Source organism: Toxorhynchites rutilus, chromosome 3, assembly GCF_029784135.1.
Source record: "Toxorhynchites rutilus septentrionalis strain SRP chromosome 3, ASM2978413v1, whole genome shotgun sequence".
Lineage (NCBI taxonomy): Eukaryota > Metazoa > Arthropoda > Insecta > Diptera > Culicidae > Toxorhynchites > Toxorhynchites rutilus.
In genome coordinates this window covers 109,868,782-109,892,642 of record NC_073746.1, presented here as the reverse complement: position 1 = coordinate 109,892,642, position 23,861 = coordinate 109,868,782, and the positions used below count along the sequence as shown (strand labels likewise).

The 23,861-nt window shown below is 38.4% G+C and overlaps 1 protein-coding gene across 3 annotated transcripts in view; it reads left to right on the top strand.

Annotated features, from left to right (window-relative positions):
• Nucleotides 1-20,436, top strand: part of LOC129780566 (mucin-2) — a 437,053-nt gene extending 416,617 nt beyond the window's left edge. For all 3 annotated transcript variants that reach the window (XM_055788951.1, XM_055788949.1, XM_055788952.1), the window contains 5 exons: nucleotides 4,231-4,329; nucleotides 4,396-4,815; nucleotides 4,884-5,176; nucleotides 5,236-5,579; nucleotides 18,570-20,436. In XM_055788951.1, coding sequence (XP_055644926.1) covers nucleotides 4,231-4,329; nucleotides 4,396-4,815; nucleotides 4,884-5,176; nucleotides 5,236-5,579; nucleotides 18,570-18,740 — 1,327 coding nt within the window. In that variant the 3' untranslated portion in view covers nucleotides 18,741-20,436. The remainder of the gene's footprint in view (nucleotides 1-4,230; nucleotides 4,330-4,395; nucleotides 4,816-4,883; nucleotides 5,177-5,235; nucleotides 5,580-18,569) is intronic.
• The last annotated feature ends 3,425 nt before the right edge of the window (nucleotides 20,437-23,861 follow it).

Genomic DNA, 23,861 nt, shown 5'->3' with positions numbered 1-23,861 from the left:
TGGCTGTTTTATCAGTTCAGCTCAGCTGTTTTGTCTTTCGAATATGAACACGAGGCATCTACAAAAAGTAAGAACACATTTTTCCTGTCTGTAAAACACAAACCAGGTGTCGGTTTTACCCTGACTGAAGGTGTCGATATTACCCCGAATGGACTCGAAATTTCAAAACAATGTTTTCTAGCATTGATAAGCAACAATACCGCCTACCGTCTCACAAACTACACTGAACAATGATCTACAATGAATTAAGCTCATAAATGTATCGAATTTTCCAAAATTTTCCGACATAAACACATGAATTCCACGAGCGGAATTTCACATTGACTGTCTCCTGTTTGCTAACCGGTTCTGTTTTGTTTGTTTTGACAGCAAAGCGACTTCCGCAGCTGTGGGATGACTCGAAACGTAAGAAATGACATCGGAAAATTTTCGAAAAATTGCTTCTAACTGAAAAAATTAGGGAGTGTCGGTTTTCCCTGATTTCCCCTATATTTCTGTGTTGATACGATGGAAAAGAAAATAACGAATGATAATACCACAAAAGAGCGAACAGAATATTAGGAAATTTTGTAAAGCGACACCTCGAAAGCCTTAGCAACTAAATTAGCATTTTTTGTAGATCCTTTATTCGTCGAATTGTTGACAGAGAATCAAAAATTCACCAATAGATTTTTTTTCAAAACTCCAAATGGCCGTTTCAACGGGTTTGGGACGTTTCAAATATAAAAATAATCATAACTACCGACAACAGGAGATTGAATTTAACTATGCATTGGTTTCAAAATAATCAGCTCAGGCCTGCTATGCTTTAGTGAAAGTAGTTAAGGAAGCTCTAATTTTCCTCCTGGCGCACGGATTAGCTGAACAACACTTTGCTAGTTTAGAAGAAATACAAAAAATGGACGATGATTCGTTTCGTGAAATTGTATTGTACATACTTAATGTATAAAGATAGCATTGAAAACTGTCAATTAGTGTTTTGAGAATGACAGAATATTGCATTGGATTTCATGGGCTGCAGTGTGTTAAACAGTAGAAGATTTTTTTAATTATTATCGAACTAAAAGGTGTGTCACATCAAATTGCATCACGGAAAAAACGCTGTAGAAATTCGCCCAGTAGACCGATCCTTTTGAAAATTTTAGACAGTAAAATAAAAACTATTAAACAACTTTTGGCATTTTCTTTTTATTCATACTCTGAGCCCAAGCCCGTATGCTCGCACCTTCCTCTTTACCCCGTCCATAAGGTTCTGTACAACGTCAGGTTGTAGTTTTTTTTGAACAGAAATCCATTTTCTCTTGAAGTCCGCCTCCGATTTGACAACTTTTGGGTTCTTCCGGAGGGCCTGCTTCATAATCGCCCAATATTTCTCTATTGGGCGAAGCTCCGGCGAGTTGGGCGGGTTCATTTCCTTTGGCACGAAGCTTTGGCCCCGTTGGCTTCGTACCACTCCAACACGTCCTTTGAATAATGGCACGAAGCGAGATCCGGCCAGAAGATGGTCGGGCCCTCGTGCTGCTTCAATAGAGGTAGTAAGCGCTTCTGTAGGCACTCCTTAAGGTAAACCTGCCCGTTTACCGTGCCGGTCATCACGAAGGGGGCGCTCCGCTTTCCGCAAGAGCAGATCGCTTGCCACACCATGTACTTTTTGGCAAACTTGGATAGTTTCTGCTTGCGAATCTCCTCCGGAACGCTGAATTTGTCCTCTGCGGAGAAGAACAACAGGCCCGGCAGCTGACGAAAGTTTCGTCGTCCATTACCAGGCAATGCGGCTTCGTCAGCATTTCGGTGTACAGTTTCCGGGCTCACGTCTTCCCTACCATGTTTTGCCTTTCGTCGCGGTTAGGAGCCTTCTGAACCTTGTATGTACGCAGGCCCTCCCGCTGCTTGGTCCGCTGGACGAATGAACTTGACAAATTCAGCTTATTGGCGACATCCCGGACCGAACTTCTCGGATCACGTCTAAACTGCTTAACTACGCGCTTGTGATCTTTTTCACTGACGGAGCATCCATTTTTGCCGTTCTTCACCTTCCGGTCGATGGTTAGGTTCTCGAAGTATCGTTTTAGTACTCTGCTGACCGTGGATTGGACGATTCCCAGCATCTTACCGATGTTCCGATGTGACGACTCCGGATTCTCGAAATGAGTGCACAGGATTAATTCACGACGCTCTTTTTCGTTCGACGACATTTTTCCAAATTTACGAAAAATTGACAGTGAAACATGGCCAACGTGATCTATACACTCTTATCTGATTATAAGCGAAAGCTGAAGATATAATTCCTAAAAATTTAATTTCTACAGCGTTTTTTCCGTGATGCAATTTGATGTGACACACCCTTTATATGCAGGTTATACTGAAATAACAATTTGATTTAATTTTTCATTTACTTAATTTCTGTCCGTTCACAATCCTAGGTCTAAGAAAAGGGACTTTCACTGCTGGCGATTATCCACTTTCGTCTTCACTTTCAACAATATATTCCATATATTGCAATATATTCCTCATAATGAGGTCTTTCTCTTTTGAATGTTTTAATGGTAGGCCAAGCATGATTTGATGTGTTATCAATGTCATCACATTCAACCTGGCTCTTTGAAGGTTTCCATATATAATTTTCTTCTACAGTTTTAACAGTTCAGACAAGTTTCAGGCCACTTTCCCATTTGGCGAAAGTGTAATATTACTACCTTCGATTCGGTATCTGTCAAAAATTGTATGAAATAATGTATAATAATGTATAATAAGCGTATCAAATTCATATTACGCTAAATCTAAAACACACAGATATAAAAAAGATACAAACTGAATGACAGATCGCGTTTAAAATTGACATTAAAACCTTTGACAGTGGTACCAACTTAAAAATAATAAAAAATTGAAAAATGATCAGCAGGAGATTTTAAATTACAAATTACCAGTGTATAATTGACAGAATGTATAAATACAATTACAAAATTTATCGTTTCATGGTCGCGTTAAAATATAGCTCTGAATGAGGCTACTGTTGATAATTAAGTTGCGAACATGTTTTTTGGTGAACTTGAAAAACACCTATCCCATTTCACGAAGTTTTTATTGCACTCGAAACAGTGGAGAAACGCTCGATGGAGCCTTTATGAGCCCTCACTTTTCCTTGGATTGTTATCATTGTTATTCATTACAAACTCTCTAAAAATAATAACATCAAAGGTGGACCAATGAACAGATGTAATACTAAGCGGATCATATCGATTTGTCGGTTGTACAGATCAATTAGGATGAATATACTGTCGGGCAGCTCAACGGAATCCAATAACACAATGAATCGATACTACGGATTTCTGAAAGGCCCAATGACAGCACGAACTCAGAGTACTTCAATTCAACACAACAAAATAAACAACGTTCTACATGCACAAGCCTTCCTATAAGCTCCACGATCTGCAAACATACCTAATAATAGAATCTACAGCTTCAACAGTGCGATCACAAGAGGCACCTGGATGATGTCTCTCCTTAGTGTGCGGCTCGAATCACCTCCATCGTATCGAAATCTCCATCCCGTCGCTTCCCTAAAACTACACTCCACGTACAATCCAAACATTCCACAAATACACAATCAACGACCGGAAACTGCCATCAATATATCAACACATCCCACCGACAAACTCACTCCTCACGAAGCCCTTTTTTTACATATCAACCCATTTTCTGCCTTGACAATCTACTCTGACGAACCCCTCCACGATCTTTCCTATTCCCCCACCACATGCACACAAAAAATTATCACTAAAAGGTTCCTAACATCTTGAAATTAATCCTAACCAGTTGCTTCTAAACCCGGAAACCGAATCTAGCCGTGGTAGAGAACCCATCCATTTCCGTTGGAGCTTCACGGACTCATGGTACACATCAATCACCCCCTCGGCCTAGCGTGCTTCTACTAGAACGAAGCTTGCCTCTTAACAATCTATTAGCTACCGCTGTTCTACCACACGTCTCACTAGTAGCCTTGTCCGGTAGTGCCCAGGTTTGATTGGCAATTCTTTAGAAACTGGTTAAAAAGTACAGTACGCCACACCGGACGTACCAACTAATCTCATCCATAAGACATGAGCTTTCTAGCAGTAGTTCCCGCATGGAAACCCGAACCATTTGTCTATTCTTGTGATGCTAATATAGCTAATTCTTGTGTCTGTTTGTGTCTCTTCCCACGGCCTAAATGTCCCATCACGCTTACAGAGTGAGCAGCAACAACAACAACAACCGTAACCGTGGGAACTCGCAGTATGCTACCGACAGCCAGTCGACTGTGGCGTCCAACAGAGGAACTCACCCACCGTAAGTCGACGCAATGGTATCTCCGTTGAAGGGCTGGTTTAAACCTTTTCATTCTTTCTCGCACAGACGCGCCCGCCCAACGCTGAAGCCCTCGCAAACCATCGTCTCGAAGGCGCAGGAGTTCATCGATATCTACCGTCATCCGGCGACGCGTCCCGAACCTCTATACCCACAGCCAACTCCGGACAAGACCGCTGCCAAGTGCCGCAAGGATGTTTGCCTGCTGCCCGATTGTTACTGCGGCGGAAAGGACATCCCCGGGGATATGCAGGTCGAGCAGGTGCCCCAGATTGTGCTGCTCACCTTCGACGATTCGGTGAACGATCTGAACAAGCAGCTGTACCAGGATCTGTTCGAGCGTGGACGTGTCAACCCGAACGGGTGCCCCATCTCCGCCACATTCTACGTGTCACACGAGTGGACCGACTACAGCCAGGTGCAGAACTTGTACGCCGATGGGCACGAGATGGCGTCCCACACTGTTTCGTAAGTTGGCAAGAGTTCACCTGCCCGGGGTGGTCTATCTAACCTAACTCTATTCGTCCAATCAACAGGCACAGTTTCGGTGAAGCATTCTCCCCGAAGAAATGGGCACGCGAGGTCGCCGGTCAACGGGAGATTCTGTCCGCATACGGAGGTGTCAAGCTGGAAGATGTGCGTGGTATGCGAGCTCCGTTCTTGTCCATCGGTGGTAACAAGATGTTCAAGATGTTGCACGACTTCAACTTCACGTACGATTCGTCCATGCCGGTGTATGAGAACCGTCCACCAAGCTGGCCGTACACCTTGGATTATAAGATTTTCCACGATTGTATGATCCCTCCGTGTCCGACCAAGAGCTACCCAGGTCAAACATAGCAAGCTTGGAAGGTTTGTCCCCTATCTAATGCGTTGTACAATTCACAGGTGTCTGGGAAGTTCCAATGGTTATGTGGCAGGATCTGAACGGTGGACGCTGCTCGATGGGTGACGCCTGCTCGAACCCACCGGATGCCGAGAACGTGTACAAGATGATCATGAAGAACTTCGAACGCCACTACACCACCAACCGGGCGCCATTCGGTTTGTACTATCACGCTGCCTGGTTCACACAGCCCCACCACAAGGAGGGCTTCATTCAGTTCCTGGACGCCATCAACTCCATGAAAGATGTGTTCATCGTCACCAACTGGCAGGCACTGCAGTGGGTACGTGATCCAACGCCGATGTCCCGCATGAATTCGTTCCAGCCATTCCAATGTAACTACTCGGTGAGTACCAGTATGCACTCATAGTTGACCTTTTCAGTTTCATGCCAACTCGACTGACTATTGGAAGCAATATCTTAAATTACAGTGAAGCGTTGTGGGTGTAAAGACGTTGGTCATCTAAGCAACTTTGCATACTTGAAATGTGCATAAAAGAATCAGACTAGTTTTTGAAAAACGTCAATGTTTTGTTCTCATTTTTTTACAAAAATTTCTAACTCAAACCCTATAACATCTACAAAATTTTGGTCAGAGAATGAAATGTAGGAACTTGTTTGAATTTTTATAAAAAATATCAAAAAATTAAAGAAAAATAATTAAAAAGTTAAATTGAATTAAAAAAAATTAAATTTTTTTTATAATTTTCTAAAAAAATATATATAGCCCTTACATTGGAAGATGATCATTTTTCCAGGATAAAAGTTTTTCTAACAATAACTTTTTCATGTCTTTTTGAATTACAACTGTTTATTTAATTATTTATTTCAATCTTGTAACGTAAGACACTGATCTTTTTTGATGTTACAATGTGGACAACTAAAACTGTTGTGGAAAACTAACTGTTCTCTTTACCTATCATAAGTTGTCTACTGGAAGTTCAGTAGGAGATCTCTATTAAAGCACGCTTTTGAATTAAGTAGTTACATAGAAGTTGGCAGAGTATTGCAATTCACAATGCCTCCAACGAAAAATTGTTGGCTATAATAGATGGGACTGTGCTGAGAAATTTTAGCGCTTTTCGTCCGAGTGCCTCGTAATGGTACGAACTTTTCAAATAGGTAACTTGGTGGAACTAGGTTTCCAATAATCCGAAACAGAATCATACAAGATCTGTACTTATAAAAGTTTGTAAACGAACACCCAATTAGGGTTTTCTGCAAATGTGAAACAGCTGAGTATCTCGATAAGCTATAAACATACCGAACACAAGCATTTAGAGCCACACGTAACTTATGAAGTGACCTACTCAAAGCTATAGTGTGAACGAAATCACCGTAGAAGTAAAAACTAACGCTTTAAAAGGCTTCATTTTGGTTTGAGTATCATAATGTCTCGTTATCAAATTGAGACGTGTCAGAGAACCATAAAGTTTTAAACAATGACTATGATACAGTGATATGCATAAAAAGCCCACCTTGGATGCTTAGAAACTTTTCTCAATTTCTGGACTATTTTATCAAAAACTGAAATTTATGACATTGTTTGTCAACTTTTACTCTTTCAAGTAATCAACATGTTTTGCCATTTTTTGTTTACTCCTCTACATGACTTCTTTAATGTGTGCAAATATGCGTTGACAAAAATAAAAGTCCATCCCCGAAAAATAACATTAAAATCACTCAAAACCTTCGAGTAACCTCTCGTTTCTTCATTTTATGACAGTTAGAGCTGTGCGGTATTGTTAGCAATCGATATTGAAGCGATATAAACAAAGTGTTATTTACATTGTATTAAAAACAGCAGTAGATAACGTTTTACTCAATTTTGTTTAAATAAAGAACAATTTTGCTAAATAAAAATATCAATTTCATGAGTCTTCATAATAAAAATAACATGTTTCATTGCATTTCCATCATATTTAACAGAATTCAATCCATAAAACTTAAACCAAACATGTTATTTCAATGGCAGGCAAAATAAAAATAGAAAACAAGTATAAAAGTCCGTGTTCGAGAAATAACTAATCACACAATAAAAGCAAACAAATTAAAAGCATCAATATTTAGTGTGGTCTCCTGGAGCTTAAATTACCTGCTGAAGACGTTTGGACATACTGTCGGTCATGTTCTGGAGGTGCTGAGGGTCAATTTCGTTTCACGCTTTCTGGAGAGCCGTGAAATGAGTGTCCTTATTAGTGGCCCACAGGTTCTCAATCGAGCTGAGATCAGGACTTTTTGGTGGCTATTCAAGGGGTCATTTTGCGTGAACGGAAATAGGCTCTGGTCTTCTCAACAGTATGCTTCGGGTCGTTGTCCTGTTGGAAAATGAAGCTGTTTCGTAGACGAGTTTTTCGAAGCAGTCTCTTCAGGTTTTCTTTAAGGAAGTCAATGTAGATATCTGCTGCCATTATTCCGTGAATTCGCACTAGATTTCCAACATCAGCCCATGAAAGCAATCCCAAACCTCAACTTGTTTATTAACTTGTTTCCGGGCAAATTCCAACCGTTTCAGTTAATTTTTCTCGGTTCCGTTTTTTTGTGAATCTGCTCTCAAGTCCATGCTCAGCTAGTCTGCGGCGTACGGCTTTGGCCGATACCGCAAACGAGAGGTTTTCCTGAATAACTTTTACCGATACTTTTGGAGATTTCTTCACTTCCCGAATAATTCTTTGATCCATGCGGCTATCGGTCTTCCGGCGATAGCCTCTTCCGTATCTATCAGCAAGCGAACCGTAAGCTTTGTGTTTGTGTACAATTTCAAGGACTGCTCCCCGGCTTATTTCGAACTTCTCTGCAATCTTCCGCTATAAAATTTGCTGCAAATGATTCTGAACAACACTTATTTCGGACTTGCTTGATTTTGTATAAAACTCTTTGTGTAGACAACAACAATCGATTTTATGCGCCAATATAAACAACACTTTGTTTATATCACATCAACTGAATCAGGTTGTAAAGAATATGACACAGCCCTAGCTGTCATAACATGTGGAAACGAGGAGTTATTCAAAGGTTTTGAATGATATTTGCGTATTTAGAAATTTTAAAAAAGTAATGTAAGGAAGTAAACAAAATCTAACAAAAATGGCAAAACTAAAGGGTGTGTCACATCAAATTGCATCACGGAAAAAACGCTGTAGAAATTAAATTTTTAGGAATTATATCTTCAGCTTTCGCTTATAATCAGATAAGAGTGTATAGATCACGTTGGCCATGTTTCACTGTCAATTTTTCGTAAATTTGGAAAAATGTCGTCGAACGAAAAAGAGCGTCGTGAATTAATCCTGTGCACTCATTTCGAGAATCCGGAGTTGTCACATCGGGACATCGGTAAGATGCTGGGAATCGTCCAATCCACGGTCAGCAGAGTACTAAAACGATACTTCGAGAACCTAACCATCGACCGGAAGGTGAAGAACGGCAAAAATGGATGCTCCGTCAGTGAAAAAGATCACAAGCGCGTAGTTAAGCAGTTTAGACGTGATCCGAGAAGTTCGGTCCGGGATGTCGCCAATAAGCTGAATTTGTCAAGTTCATTCGTCCAGCGGACCAAGCAGCGGGAGGGCCTGCGTACATACAAGGTTCAGAAGGCTCCTAACCACGTCGAAAGGCAAAACATGGTGGGGAAGACGCGAGCCCGGAAGCTGTACACCGAAATGCTGACGAAGCCGCATTTCCTGGTAATGGACGACGAAACCTACGTCAAAGCGGACTTTCGTCAGCTGCCGGGCCTGTTGTTCTCCTCCGCAGAGGTCAAATTCAGCGTTCCGGAGGAGATTCGCAAGCAGAAACTATCCAAGTTTGCCAAAAAGTACATGGTGTGGCAAGCGATCTGCTCTTGCGGAAAGCGGAGCACCCCTTCGTGATGACCGGCACGGTAAACGGGCAGGTTTACCTCAAGGAGTGCTTATAGAAGCGCTTACTACCATTATTGAAGCAGCACGAGGGCCCGACCATCTTCTGGCCAGCTCTCGCTTCGTGTCACTATTCAAAGGACGTGTTGGAGTGGTACGAAGCCAACGGGGTCACCTTCGTGCCAAAGGAAATGAACCCGCCCAACGCGCCGGAGCTTCGCCCAATAGAGAAATATTGGGCGATTATGAAGCAGGCTCTCCGGAAGAATCCAAAAGTTGTCAAATCGGAGGCGGACTTCAAGAGAAAATGGATTTCTGTTCAAAAAAAACTACAACCTGACGTTGTACAGAACCTTATGGACGGGGTAAAGAGGAAGGTGCGAGCATACGGGCTTGGGCTCGAAGTATGAAAAAAAAGAAAATGCCAAAAGTTGTTTAATAGTTTTTATTTTACTCTACTGTCTACTGGGCGAATTTCTACAGCGTTTTTTCCGTGATGCAATTTGATGTGACACACCCTTTAGTTAATTACTTGATAAAGTAATAGTTAATATACAACTCTATGAAATTACGGTACTAGTTTTTGATGAAACAATCCAGAAATTGGTAAAAGTTTTTAAATATGCAAGACCTTTTTATGATCATCCCACTCTAAATTACTCTTGAAGACAACACCTAGGTTGTTTACACGATTCACAAAAGTTACATCATACGCCATCAAGGGAAATGTGTGGAGGAGTCGGAGGCCCTTTTTGTTTTGTTATTAACACAGCTTTGGTTTTGTTGGGATTTATAGGTAGTAGAATCCGCAGGAACCAAATCATAACTTTGTGAAGATTATGTTTCTTTTTCCAATCGTGTACAATACAGTATTGGTATCTGCAGCAATACTTCTCAAATACCTTCCAAATACAAAATATCTCTCTTTCTTTAATTGCCTATTCAATAAACTGTTCGAACCACGGATTCTCACCAGGCTTCCTAAATTCAGGAGGAAAGTATTGATAAATAGTAATTGAGAATATACGTCAGCGTATCCGGATTATCCACATGATGATAATCGGACCAATTGATATTACGAGAGGTTTCAAAAAGGAAAGCACTACCGTAATGATAATAAAAATTGAGGCAGAAAGAACGCATAACTATGAAACAGCTGTAACTCCCAAACCAAAGCTTTTATAGGAAGCTAAACAAAATTGAAAAGGAAATTTAATTTCTGATTAAACTGATAGTAATTAGATAATAGAAGAGTTTTTGTAAAACTCATCTATCTTCAAATGTATGCCTTCCATTAGAGACATTACTGTAATTTCGGATACCTTCCTGACTCCGATGTTTTTACTGTTAATAACTACGAAATTCCTCAATGTTTTCAGCTCGTCTCTTCATAGACTTCGCGTTTTTTTTTAAATTGAAGCCCAATATCTTTAAATCGGACGAAGCTCAGGAGGGTTAGGCGGATTGGCGTTTCTAGGAACCAAAATCACATCACAGTCTTCGTACCATTTGAAAGTTGCTTTGACATAATGACATGAAGCCAAATCTAGCCAAAAATATGTAGACACATCGTGTTTCTTTATGAAAGATAATAAACGCTTTTGTAGGCACTTTTTAATAAAAAATCCAGAATTTATACTTCCAGTGGTCACAAATGATTTGCTTTTGCCATCACAACTAAAAATCGCTGGTCAAACCAGAAACTTCTTTGGGAACTTTGACTTCTTTTTTGTTGTGAATTTTTGGTTGACATCTCACCGTTTCATAGCTGAAAAAAAATCCTGGCGTTTCGATCAGGAACTTCAGGCCTACATTGGCTTTCATACACCGAACTGATCTCTCACTACAAATCTACTTTACCGCCATTTTACGATAAGAGAGTCCAGAATTTATCTGTATGCAAGCTTCTACTTCCTTCACAGTTTCAGGATATTGAAATCCTTTCTTACGGCCCGACCCAGCTATCCCGTTAACAAATTTCATTTTGAAAAATTTACTTGATGATTTTAATGAAAATATAAATAGTTTCCTACATTTCATGCTTTAATCAACTTTTTGTATTTTTAATAGCTTTAAAGTTAGAATTTTTTGAATTTTTCGAAAATCTCAACTCAAAAACTATAATACCTACAAAATGTTGGTTAAAAATAAAATGTAGGGAATTATTCACGTTTTCAATAAAAAATATCAAACAAATTAAAAAATCGAAATTTAGTAGAAAAAAATATTTTGAAAATTAAAATTATTTCTTTTTTCTTTCTAATATGTATAGTCCATATAATTACCAATTATATAATTTATATAATTATGAATAGTCCATATAATTACCAACAAGTTACCATACATCGGAGGAAGCACAGTGGTACAAGGAAAAAGTTTTCCTAACAACAACTTTTTCATGTTTTCTCTGAGAAATTACTATGCATGTTTAACTCGTAACATTTTAGTGTGTAAATTATCGCAATCGACATATTCTGCACTTGTGCAACTTTTTTTCTGTTTATAATTTATATCTCAAAAACTATGAGTCGTACCGAAATAGGGTCTTAGAGTTATAGATTATTGATTTTAAAACGTGGAAAAAACATACACTGAGAAAAAAAATAGTACTTTTTTTATTTACAAAAAAACTCTAATTTGCAATATCTAAAATATATATACTAATACTAATAATGATGGTCCCACCTCATTCCCCTACAAAGGTTTGAGCCGGACGAGTTATCTTTAAGATGATTACTTATAAGAATTTACTTTTGTATTATCAATCCGAACCAGTAAAAAAGATAAAATAAATATAAAACAAACTGGTTGCGCTACAGACATAGATTCTAAATTTGATGAACTTTATAAGGCAGCACGCAAGCTTTCTTATTCCATGGCATGTCAAGAAAATTTCCAACCTGACCGATTGGGAATTAAACCCAATACCTATGTCCGTATCAGCCGTGAATTTACAATTACTAGATTCTTGATAACGGTCTGCTAATGCGATCGCTTCCGAGTCCAGACAGCTGAGCATCCCCAAGCCTAATTCGAGCCAACACTTCAGGCCCTTCATATTCTAAGGATAACATTCCCACTGGAACTCGCAATCAGATCTGCCGCACTCAGAAAAAATCTCGTTATAACCATTTATTTAACAAATGAATTTACGAGTATTCCGATTAGGCTATCCCCAGCTACATTCCGGTTTTCACATCAATCCCCTCGAAATGATGTTAGCTTATTTCAAAACTGATATGCCCTTCATAACTTGGGTTATACACATGTCCGTTGGAACTCGCAATCAAATCTTCCTCAACTCAGAAAAATCTCGTTATATCCATCTATTTAACAAATGTGTTTACGAGTATTCCGGTAGGGCTATCCCCAGCTTCGCTCGACTTCCAATTTGTAATCTCTTGTAATGAGGTTAATCCTAAATTGTTCATGTCTGTTTACGCGCGCGATGCTCAAACTATTGTAGACTTCGCTTTTTTTTTTAAATCTAATATCAACAATCTCAACAACAAAGATAAGCAAACTGAAAACAAACTTAATACCATCATTATTATTGTCTTTAGACAAAAAGAAAGAACAGAAAACATTCAACATAAAAAGATAATATATCCGTCATAACTTCGTCATCATGCATACATTTATACTAACGTTAACTAACAAACATTGCACAAATCCGGATCATTCTTCAAAAATTCTTTACATATGTTTCGGAATACTCTGAGGCTTGTTGCTGTCTTTGCTTCATTTGGCAGTGAATTGTAAAGCTTATAACCTTTGTAAAAAATAGAATTTTGGGTACAGGACATCCGGAAGTTTAGAGTTCTGAGGTCACTTGCTTGCCTTGTGTTATACTAATGTATATCTCTTCCATAAGTTATTGTGTTTCGTATATAATTCGGTGTCAAACCGTCTCTCGTTTGCTAGGAACAACACGGATGCACAATAATCAAAATGTGGAGCAATCAATGCCTTGTAGATCGTCAGCTTACTCTCAAAGGTCAAAAATCGATTTATCCTACAAAGCACTCCATATTTTTGAACTGCTTTCTTTATGGTGTAGTTTATATATTCGTCAAAGTGCAGCGTTTGGTCCAAAACAACGCCAAGATATTAGATTAATGATGCCCTCTCCACAGATTGTCCATCTATATTTATATCAAAACCGCTACTGTCTATAATACGTGTCGATACTACCATGTATTCTGTTTTGTTTATGTACAGCTTCAGGCTTATCCATTTTAGCCAGTCATCTAGATGTTGTAGTTCATGGTTCATATTTCTGTAACAGTCTTGCAAGGTATCTGCTACAACTAATATCACCGTGTCGTCAGCGAACAAGTTCACGTCACTATAATTTAACATATATTAGGCTGTCAAAAAAGTCCTGCGGTATTTTTTTAATTTTCATTTGTTCATAAAATTAGTTACAATCATCTGTTTTAAGTCAAATGTGCGCCGTTTTGTTCGATGACTTGTTCCCAACGAGATGCCTACTTCATAATACCCCTGTTATAGAAGCTCGCTTCCTTATTGGCAAAAAACTCGGATAGCCAATTTTTACAGGTCTCTTTTGTGGCTAACTTCTGACTACCTAGCTCGTTCGCCATGGACAAAAACAGGTGGTAGTCACATGGTGCAAGGTCCGGACTATACGACGGATGCAAAAGAACCTCCCATCCGAGCTCCCGGAGCCTATGGCGCGTCACCAAAGAAGTGTGTGGCCTGGCGTTGTCCTGATGGAAGACAATGCGGCCTCTGTTTATCAAAGATGGCCTCTTCTTCATGAGTGCTACCTTCAAGCGGTCCAGTTGTTGGCAGTACAGGTCCGAATTGAGCGTTTGGCCATAGGGAAGCAGCTCATAAAAGATTATTCCTTGACAATCCCACCAAACACACAGCAGAACCTTCCTGGCCGTTAATGAGGGCTTGGCCACCGTCTGAGCCGCTTAAGCGGGCTTCGACCACGACCGTTTACGCTTCACGTTGTCGTAAGTGACCCACTTTTCATCGCCAGTCACCATCCGCTTCAGAAACGGGTCGATTTTGTTGCGATTCAGCAGCGATTCACATGCGTCGATACGGTCAAAGATGTTTTTTTGCGTCAACGTGTGTGGCACCCATACATCGAGCTTCTTTGTGAATCCAAGCTTCTTCAAATGGTTAATAACGGTTTGATGACTTATCCCCAGCTCTTGGCCGATGCTACGGCTGCTACTATGCCGGTCTTTCTCGGCTAATTCAGCGATTTTGTCGCAATTTGCGACGACCGGCCTTCCGGAGCGTGGCGCATCTTCGACGACCTCTACACCAGAACGAAAACGTTGAAACCATCGTTGTGCGGTGGAAATGGAAACTGTATCGGGTCCATAAACTGCACAAATTTTATTGGCAGCTTGAGATGCATTTTTGCCTTTGTCATAGTAGTACTGTAAAATATGTCGGATTTTCTCTTTATTTTGCTCCATATTTGCGACACTATAACTCACGAACGACTTAACCAAACAAAACACTGTCAGAGACTATATTATAGCGCGCAAAAATACCATTCCAACAAGCTATAGTATGACTCGATACAATGAATACAACTAGAACTACGCGCTTACAACGACACCTCGCGGAAATACCGCAGGACTTCTTTGACAGCCTAATATACATATCATATATATCATATATATCACTAAGTTTTGTGTTAACCCACATGTTTTCAAATGTTTTTCAACGTAACTCCTGAACATATATTTTTTCCATAATGATGTATTTGGAAAAGTTGTTGAAAATTATAAGCGAATTCATAAAATTTTATGAACATGGCGGTATAACACGACAGACATATTAAAAGGTCCTATTTACTATAAAAAAGATTATAAATTTGAAATATTTTTAAATAGTTTTATTTAGCTTGCCCTGTAACATGTTTGTATGTTTGTAACATGTTTGTCTGTAGCGCTGTCCCACATTATTATAAATTTGACACCCTTTCTGTTGACCGATTGATCTGAAATTTGGAACACACCTTTATCTCTGCAGTCACTATAAAACCGCGTGTTTCATGATCCCATCAATATGGGTATCAAATGGAAAGGCTTCATTATTAGAACACAGTTATTTATGAATAATTCCAATTCAAAATGGCCGCCACCATAAAATGACGATATATATATTTTTAAACGGTTTTATTTAGCTTGAACTGTTTGAACTGGTCTGTAGGGTTGCCCCACATTAATAGAAATTTGACCAATAGGAACTGACCGAATTTACAAAACACCTTTATCTCTGCTGTCATTTTAAAACTACTTATCCCATGATCTTGAAAAATCCAATTTGGTCGCCGCTACAAAACAGTTGATTCCATATTATCTCAAAAAAATGTTGATTGAGATATGTGTATCAAACGAACGAACTTGACTTGGAGAACACATTATGTTTTTTTATGCAATCCACTCAATATCGGTATCAAATGAAATGATTTGACTAATAGAATACAGTACAATGGTTTAATTGTAGAGAAATACTCTAATGAAACAGATAATGTACTAAAAACTAGAAAATAAAATAAGTAAAAAAAACTTTTTAAGTTAAACGGTTTCATTGTGATTAAACATAATAATATACTAAAAGCTAGAAAATAATTAGGCAAGTAGCAGTTAGCAGTTATCACACCTCTTCTTCATTAGTCTAGGGCATTGATAAGACTGAAATATAATCGTGGGACATATGATGATGTTGCTAATTGTGGATAATGGAAATCCAACGTGCCCCACGATTTTATTTTAGTCTTATCAATGCCCTAGACTAATGAAGAAGAGGTGTGATAACTGCTAACTGCTACTTGCCTAATTATTTTCTAGCTTTTAGTACATTATTATGTTTAATCACAATGAAACCGTTTTTTTTTACTAATTTTATTTGAAATATTTTCAGAATGGCAGCATTTAGAAGGAGATTGATGAAGAGCATTTTTGTTTTAAATCATATCAGGATTCATAATTTGTGGCTAAAAATGTTTGTTAACAAACCAAAATTCGGAGTTTCAAAAATTCATAAAAATTCGATGTTCCACAAAGCTCATCAAAAATAGTTTTTTTTGTAAATAAAAAAGCGGCAATTTTTTTTCAGTGTATATTTTTTCACGTTTGGTCATCAATACTCTATAACTCTTTATAAGACACTATTTCGGTAGGACTCATAGTTTTTATGATATAAATTATCAAAGATTTTTCTTACTAAAATCGATACGCTCTTTTCAAAAGCTACACTTGAGTCAAAAAATTCCCAAATGCTGCGGAAAACTCATATTTCCTCCAACCCAAATGGAATACAAACTTTAATTCGAATCAAAAATATTCATGTTTTGTCATTTGTCTATTTTATTTGGCATTGCTGTTTAGCAACACATCAAGAACATGTCAAACGCGATAATTTACATACGAAAATGTTACGAGGAATTATTCAGGAGCCTTCATACAAAAATGCAATAGACTCCAGAAACTAGACAAGATAGAAAGTTGATGTCTTCGTCAAAAGTTCATATTTTAGGAAGTTCCAGAACTTTGCCAAAATGCGATATTCTTGACTTTAAACAAAATCAAAAATATTTTTTTCGAAGAAAACATGAAAACGTTATTGTAAGAAAAACATTTTTCCTGTGAAAGTGCCCATTATTCGATGTATGGATGACTTGTTGGAAACTGTAATAAAATTTATATACAACTAGCTGACCCGGCGAACTTCGTCTCACCCACAATTGATATTTTGTTTAAAATCATTTCGAACACTCGAATTCCCACAGATTTTTTTTTGTACGCGATCTATACTCGCGGTATAGATATTTTTTTTGACATATAAACCTGACGTAGACTAAGACGCATCAAATTTTAATTACTGATTACTGAAAAACTGCTTAAATCCGTTGCTTCGTTCTTGAGTTAAATCATGAGGAACGGACACCAAACCATATTTATTTATATAGATTTATACAGCCATTCCATGGCAAACCGATATAGTGGTTCTCAGATTTTCGTGAAGCAAGGTAGTTTTGTTCTTTATCGCAAAACATTAGAACCGTATTTTTTTTATTTATTTTTTTGTTAGAGTGCCCATTTTCATTTTAGGCTGATCCGAAATATCGCCTTGTTACCCTTTTTCCAAAAATGACATTTTTCAAAAATTCATAACATGTAAACTACTGAACCGATTTGAATGGCCGATATATCAAACTAAAGCTAATTAGCTATTCATTCTTGGAAAAATGCTACGCTTGCAAAAATTTCAGGTTATGGTTTTGTCATTATTGATTGTATTCGTTTTTTATAGTATTCATGGTCTCGGGACCAAAGACGCTATATTTTTAAATATTTTTTATGGAAAGCTGAGGATTTTTCACATAACATATCTCGAAATCAGGGAGATGTTTTTTTTAGTTTTTGAGTTATGATTTTTCAAAGTTACCCGATGGTCCAAAAAATCATTTTTCCCTTTTTTCCCGAAAATGACTTTTGTGAAAAATTTATTTCCTTTGAACTACCGGACCGATTCAGATAATTTGCATGTCAAATTAAAGCCTACTAGCTAGCCTTTTTCAAAAAAATAACACACTTGTCAATTAATTGAATTATAGTCACATACATCCAGTCTATTTACATAGAAATATTGAACGAAAACTGAAAACATGTTAATTTTGAAAAATCATAACTTAAAAACGAAAAATAACACCTCTCTGGTATTCGAACATATTATGTGAAAAAACCTCAGCTTTCAGAAAAAAAATATGAAAAAATATCGCACCCTTGGTCCCGAAACGATGTAAGCTTTAAAAACAAATATAATCAATAATTACGAAAACAAAATTCATTTCTATTCAGAATGTTATATTTTTCAAACAAGACTAGCTCATTAGCTTTAGTTTTATATGTCGATCATCTGAATCGGTCTAGTAGATCAAAAAAAAAATTAGAAAAAATGTGAAAAATCCTCGGCTTTCCATAAAAAAATATATAAAAATATAGCGCCTTTGGTCCCGAGACCATGAAAACTATAAAAAACAAATACAATCATGAAAAACGAAACCAAAATAAAAAAAAAATTGTGCAACTCTGGTATTTTTTCAAAAAAGGATCAGCTAATTGGCTTTCATTTGATATGTCGATAATTTATATCGGCTCAATAATCCAAAAGTTATGAATTTTTGAAAAAAGTCATTTTTTGAAGAAAGTGAAAAAATTTGATTTTTCGGACCACCCTAAAATGGAAATGGTCACCCTAACAAAAAAATTGAAAAAAACGGGTCTAATGGTTGGCCCTTTTCAAAGTAATCTATTTTTTTAATGTTTCAAGTTTGCAAAGTTGCTTAAGTGATCAATTTCTTTACACCCACAACGTTGTATGCTATCTGAGATGGTGCTGCCAACTTCTAAGACGAGTTGACATGAATTTCATCAGTTGCAAAAGCAGTTCTTAATTCGTATGATCTTTCCCCGCAGGACCGTCCCAAGCGTTGCAACAACCCCAAGGTGTGCAATCTGTGGCACAAATCAGGCGTTCGGTACATGCGCACCTGTCAGCCGTGCCCCGAAATCTACCCATGGACCGGAAAGACTGGCATCCGCTCGTCCCGGATCGACAACGACATCGAAGTGGCAGACACGAACTGAGCAAGTCCAACGCCGTCCAACCGGAGGTTTGTGTGTTAAGAACATTTACTCTTCATATGTACTAGTGCGAGAACAAAAAGTCAAGAAAAAAACAGTCATGCGAGAAATTTTCTGAATACGATACGGAGTTCCCTACCCAAGAAAACACGGAAGTAGATTACACTCACTGTCAAAAGTCTAGCTGATTCTTTTCTTGTTTCCGGCAGGACAGGTTTAGAGAAAAGCAATCCAACTATGATACTTTTGCTTGTTTTTTGGAGAGTTGAGAAAATTTGCAAAACATAGAAGATATTGGGTAGGTTCTAGCTGCCGAAAATTTCAAGTAATGACAATGAAAAAACTATACCCGATTACTTAGGATTACTATTACGTTAAACTACGAGTTAAACTGAAGAAGCTTCACACTCACTTCGCCAGCCCGCAATTGGTAACTTATTACGACAAGGGAGTCACCGGGAAGTGCTTGGCGCATTGCGCGCTTCAATTCTTCATCATCGGCGAGCTGAACAAAAAAAACAAGTTTTTCTGATATTTTAACTCTTAGGGTTTTATGATACTATGATAGTGTTGTTTTTCTGTAAATACCTTATTCTACTGAGACGTTGATCGAAGCTGAGGGAAAAGTTCCGTTAGAAAAAAATATATATGAGAATAAAAAATGACAAATACTCACTCAATAGCTAAACCCTATGAAGGAATGTAACGCACGCGACCTTTCGAAGACACGAATTTCCAAGAGAAAAAAAAAAACAACGGTGAAACGTAGCACTGCCATAGAACACGAGAGGTTTGTTCGCACTTAAATACATAAACACACACGCGCGCGGAAGTTGTTGCACCTCATTTGTATGTAAAAAATCGTGCGAGGCGATAGTAACTATAGGAGCAATAGTTGAGCAATATCAGTAGGGTTAGTTAGGTGTCCAAATCCATCGTTGCGCTCAAAAAACAATCCAAAAGCCCAGTTAAAAACTCCACTGTGAGATAATTCCACTGCCGAACATTGATCACCAGTGATGGGTTGCATACCTAGGATAACTCTAGAGCAAATTGGCCGTTCGAAACACTTTGGACAGACTCTAAGAACTAATCGACGAAGAATGACTTTAAAAAAAATCATAGTGATATATACATATTTATAGCTAGTTATAGACGTAGCATCTTTTGTACATAAGTAAGTTTATTCATCAAGTATATTGTATTGGCACGCTACCCTATGCATACGACTATAGAGATCAAGGTCTCACGTATACCCTTTCTTATTCACCTATTTGATTGATTATGAATTGTGTGCACATCCTTAGGCTCTATCGATTTACCCCCGCTGATCACTACCGCCTGCTTTCCCCCCCTAGAGCGCTGTTTTACCCTTCCCCCTTTTTTTGTAACGATACTTGTATAACAGTAATTTAGCGCGTACAGATAACAGATGAAGATACACACTATGTTCGGAAGGAATGCTTCATTTATTGTCGCCCTAGCGAAAACAGCAAGAAAACAGAAGAAGAAACAAAAAGATAACTTTACCGCGAATGTATTTTGTTCGTAAGTGATATTTGATGGAAAATATCGTGTTGTTAGCAAAGGCATGAAGAAAGTTACGATTACTGGAGACGCGTAAGCAGGTCTTAGTTTAGAGCAGAGGAAAGTTGTAAATGTGTCGGAAGTGATTTAATAAAACATGACAAATTTTAAATACATCTTTTTTTTTGCGTAACTGATTTATTTTCATTCCCTGTTTTTACTTTTTTGCAACGGTTCTGACGATTTCGGGTGCCAACTGTAAAACTTGAACGTCAAATAATACACTCGGACCATCACGGAGGCTCTATTGCTCACTCAAAATCTGAACTACACCCACATTCTTAAAAAAAAATTGCCAATTTTTGCCGGACGAAGAGCACTAAACATCCATTCCATGTCAAACCGATAAAGTGGTTCTCAGATTGTCGTTAAAAGTGATAATTTTGTTCTTTATCGCGAAACATTAGACCCGTATGTTTTTTTTATTAGGGTGACAATTTCCATTTTTGGGGGGGATGAAAAACATCTTTTTCCTCTTTTTTTTCTCTCTATTATAGTGACTTTCAACACATTTCGGCTGGTTCGTCATTTTTACTTCCATTTTTTGGAAGAATGACGGGAGTGAGAATTGAACTCGTGATCTCTGCGTGAGAGGTTTGGTCTTTTTCCTCTTTTTTCAAAAAAGACTGATTTCAAAAACTAATAACTTTTGAACTACAACACCGATTCAGATGATCGACATATCAAATTAAAGCCAATTAGCTGGTTTTTTTTGGAAAAATACTACAGTTGCAGAAAGTATGAATCATGTTTTCGTTATTATTGATTGTATTTATTATTTATAGTTTCATGGTCTCGGGACCAAAGGCGCTATATTTTTTTTATATTTTTTCTGGAAAGCTGAGTATTTTTCACATAACATATCTCGAAACCAGGGAGGCGTTTTTTTCGTTTTTGAATTATGATTTTTCAAAGCTAACCGATGGTCCAAAAAATCCAATGAGCTATTCTTGTTTGAAAAAATATTGCATTCTGAATAAAAATGGATTTTGTTTTCGTAATTATTGATTATATTTGTTTTTTATAGCTTACATCGTTTCGGGACCAAGGGTGCCATATTTTTTAATATTTTTTTCCTGAAAGCTATATTTTTCTACATAATATATCCGAATACCACAGAGGTGTTATTTTTCGTTTTTAAGTTATGATTTTTTTTAAATTAACATGTTTTCAGTTTTTGCTCAATATTTCCATGTGACTAGACTGGATGTATGTGACTATAATCCAATTAATTGGCAAGTGTGTTATTTTTATAAAAAAGGCTAGCTAAAGGGTGTGTCACATCAAATTGCATCACGGAAAAAACGCTGTAGAAATTCGCCCAGTAGACCGATCCTTTTGAAAATTTTAGACAGTAAAATAAAAACTATTAAACAACTTTTGGCATTTTCTTTTTATTCATACTTCGAGCCCAAGCCCGTACAACGTCAGGTTGTAGTTTTTTTTTGAACAGAAATCCATTTTCTCTTGAAGTCCGCCTCCAATTTGACAACTTTTGGGTTCTTCCGGAGGGCCTGCTCCATAATCACCCAATATTTCTCTATTGGGCGAAGCTCCGGCGCGTTGGACGGGTTCATTTCCTTTGGCACGAAGGTGACCCCGTTGGCTTCGTACCACTCCAACACGTCCTTTGAATAGTGGCACGAAGCGAGAGCTGGCCAGAAGATGGTCGGGCCCTCGTGCTGCTTCAATAATGGTAGTAAGCGCTTCTATAAGCACTCCTTGAGGTAAACCTACCCGTTTACCGTGCCGGTCATCACGAAGGGGGCGCTCCGCTTTCCGCAAGAGCAGATCGCTTGCCACACCATGTACTTTTTGGCAAACTTGAATAGTTTTTGCTTGCGAATCTCCTCCGAAACGCTGAATTTGTCCTCTGCGGAGAAGAACAACAGGCCCGGCAGCTGACGAAAGTCCGCTTTGACGTAGGTTTCGTCGTCCATTACCAGGCAATGCGGCTTCGTCAACATTTCGGTGTACAGCTTCCGGGCTCACGTCTTCCCCACCATGTTTTGCCTTTCGTCGCGGTTAGGAGCCTCCTGAACCTTGTATGTACGCAGGCCCTCCCGCTGCTTGGTCCGCTGGACGAATGAACTTGACAAATTCAGCTTATTGGCGACATCCCGGACCGAACTTCTCGGATCACGTCTAAACTGCTTAATTACGCGGTTATGATCTTTTTCACTGACGGAGCATCCATTTTTGCCGTTCTTCACCTTCCGGTCGATGGTTAGGTTCTCGAAGTATCGTTTTAGTACTCTGCTGACCGTGGATTGGACGATTCCCAGCATCTTACCGATGTCCCGATGTGACAACTCCGGATTCTCGAAATGAGTGCACAGGATTAATTCACGACGCTCTTTTTCGTTCGACGACATTTTTTCAAATTTACGAAAAATTGACAGTGGAGCATGGCCAACGTGATCTATACACTCTTATCTGATTATAAGCGAAAGCTGAAGATATAATTCCTAAAAATTAAATTTCTACAGCGTTTTTTCCGTGATGCAATTTGATGTGCACTCTTTGGAGTATGGCTAGGAAAATGCGTGGCTGGAACCAAACAAACGAAAGTGAGGAATACTCTGACCGTTGGATTTTAGAATTTGCAAGAAAGGTTTGTCCCGATTCTGTCCCTGCACAACACATCGTACGCGATATACCGCTTCAAAGCGATTATGAGAATTTTTCGATGGTGGAATTCTCAATTGCCCTTCTCTCATGTAACAATTCTCGCGTAACTTTTGAAAAGGTCCTATGTAACAAATGTAAACAAATCGAGTTAATGAATGCACGCTATTAGTCTTCAATCATTGAATGCATTACAAAAACAATCGTTCACGTATCTATTTTCTTCATCTTTTTATCGCCGATACAAAAAATATCCAATGTACAGATTCAGATTTCAGCACCCAGCTGTTACTTCGGACGCCACTTTCCTCCGATGCCCGAATCGTCCGAAGTAACAAAGCAGTCAAAACAACACGAAGTCGTACTTCGGTCGTTTTGAGTTTTTGTTTCTTACAGTAGTTGTTATCGATTTCAGTTCAATTCAACGGGTGATAACAATAATAATCTGCCTTTAGAACGAAATGCTGATTTTTTTATTGTTGTTTAGTAGTTAGTTTCAAATTCTTATCGTGCAACGTAATATGTCCAATGTGCAAACGCGGGCAGTCAAAACGTCCAATGTAACATTTTTCGCTCCTTGGCTTCAACTTTAAACTCAAATCACGGAACAACAGCTACGATTGGTTTTGGAGAGCTATTCTTGATCGCTAGTGTTGAGAGGAGCGATAAAGATCGATAACTTTTAAGACAATTCGCGGAATAATGTTCGAGTCTTCAACTTCGTTTTTCTCGAGTTGACGAAAATGTTACATTGGACCTTTTCAAAAGTTACGCGAGCTCCGCGTATCAGCTCCGGAATCGGACTTCAGCTCCGGAATCGGACAAGATTAAATTCAACTTGTTGAAGAATCTTAGCGACTTGGCAAAACAGCGTTTGCTGAACTTGTTCAACAAGTTTCTGGAGCTGAA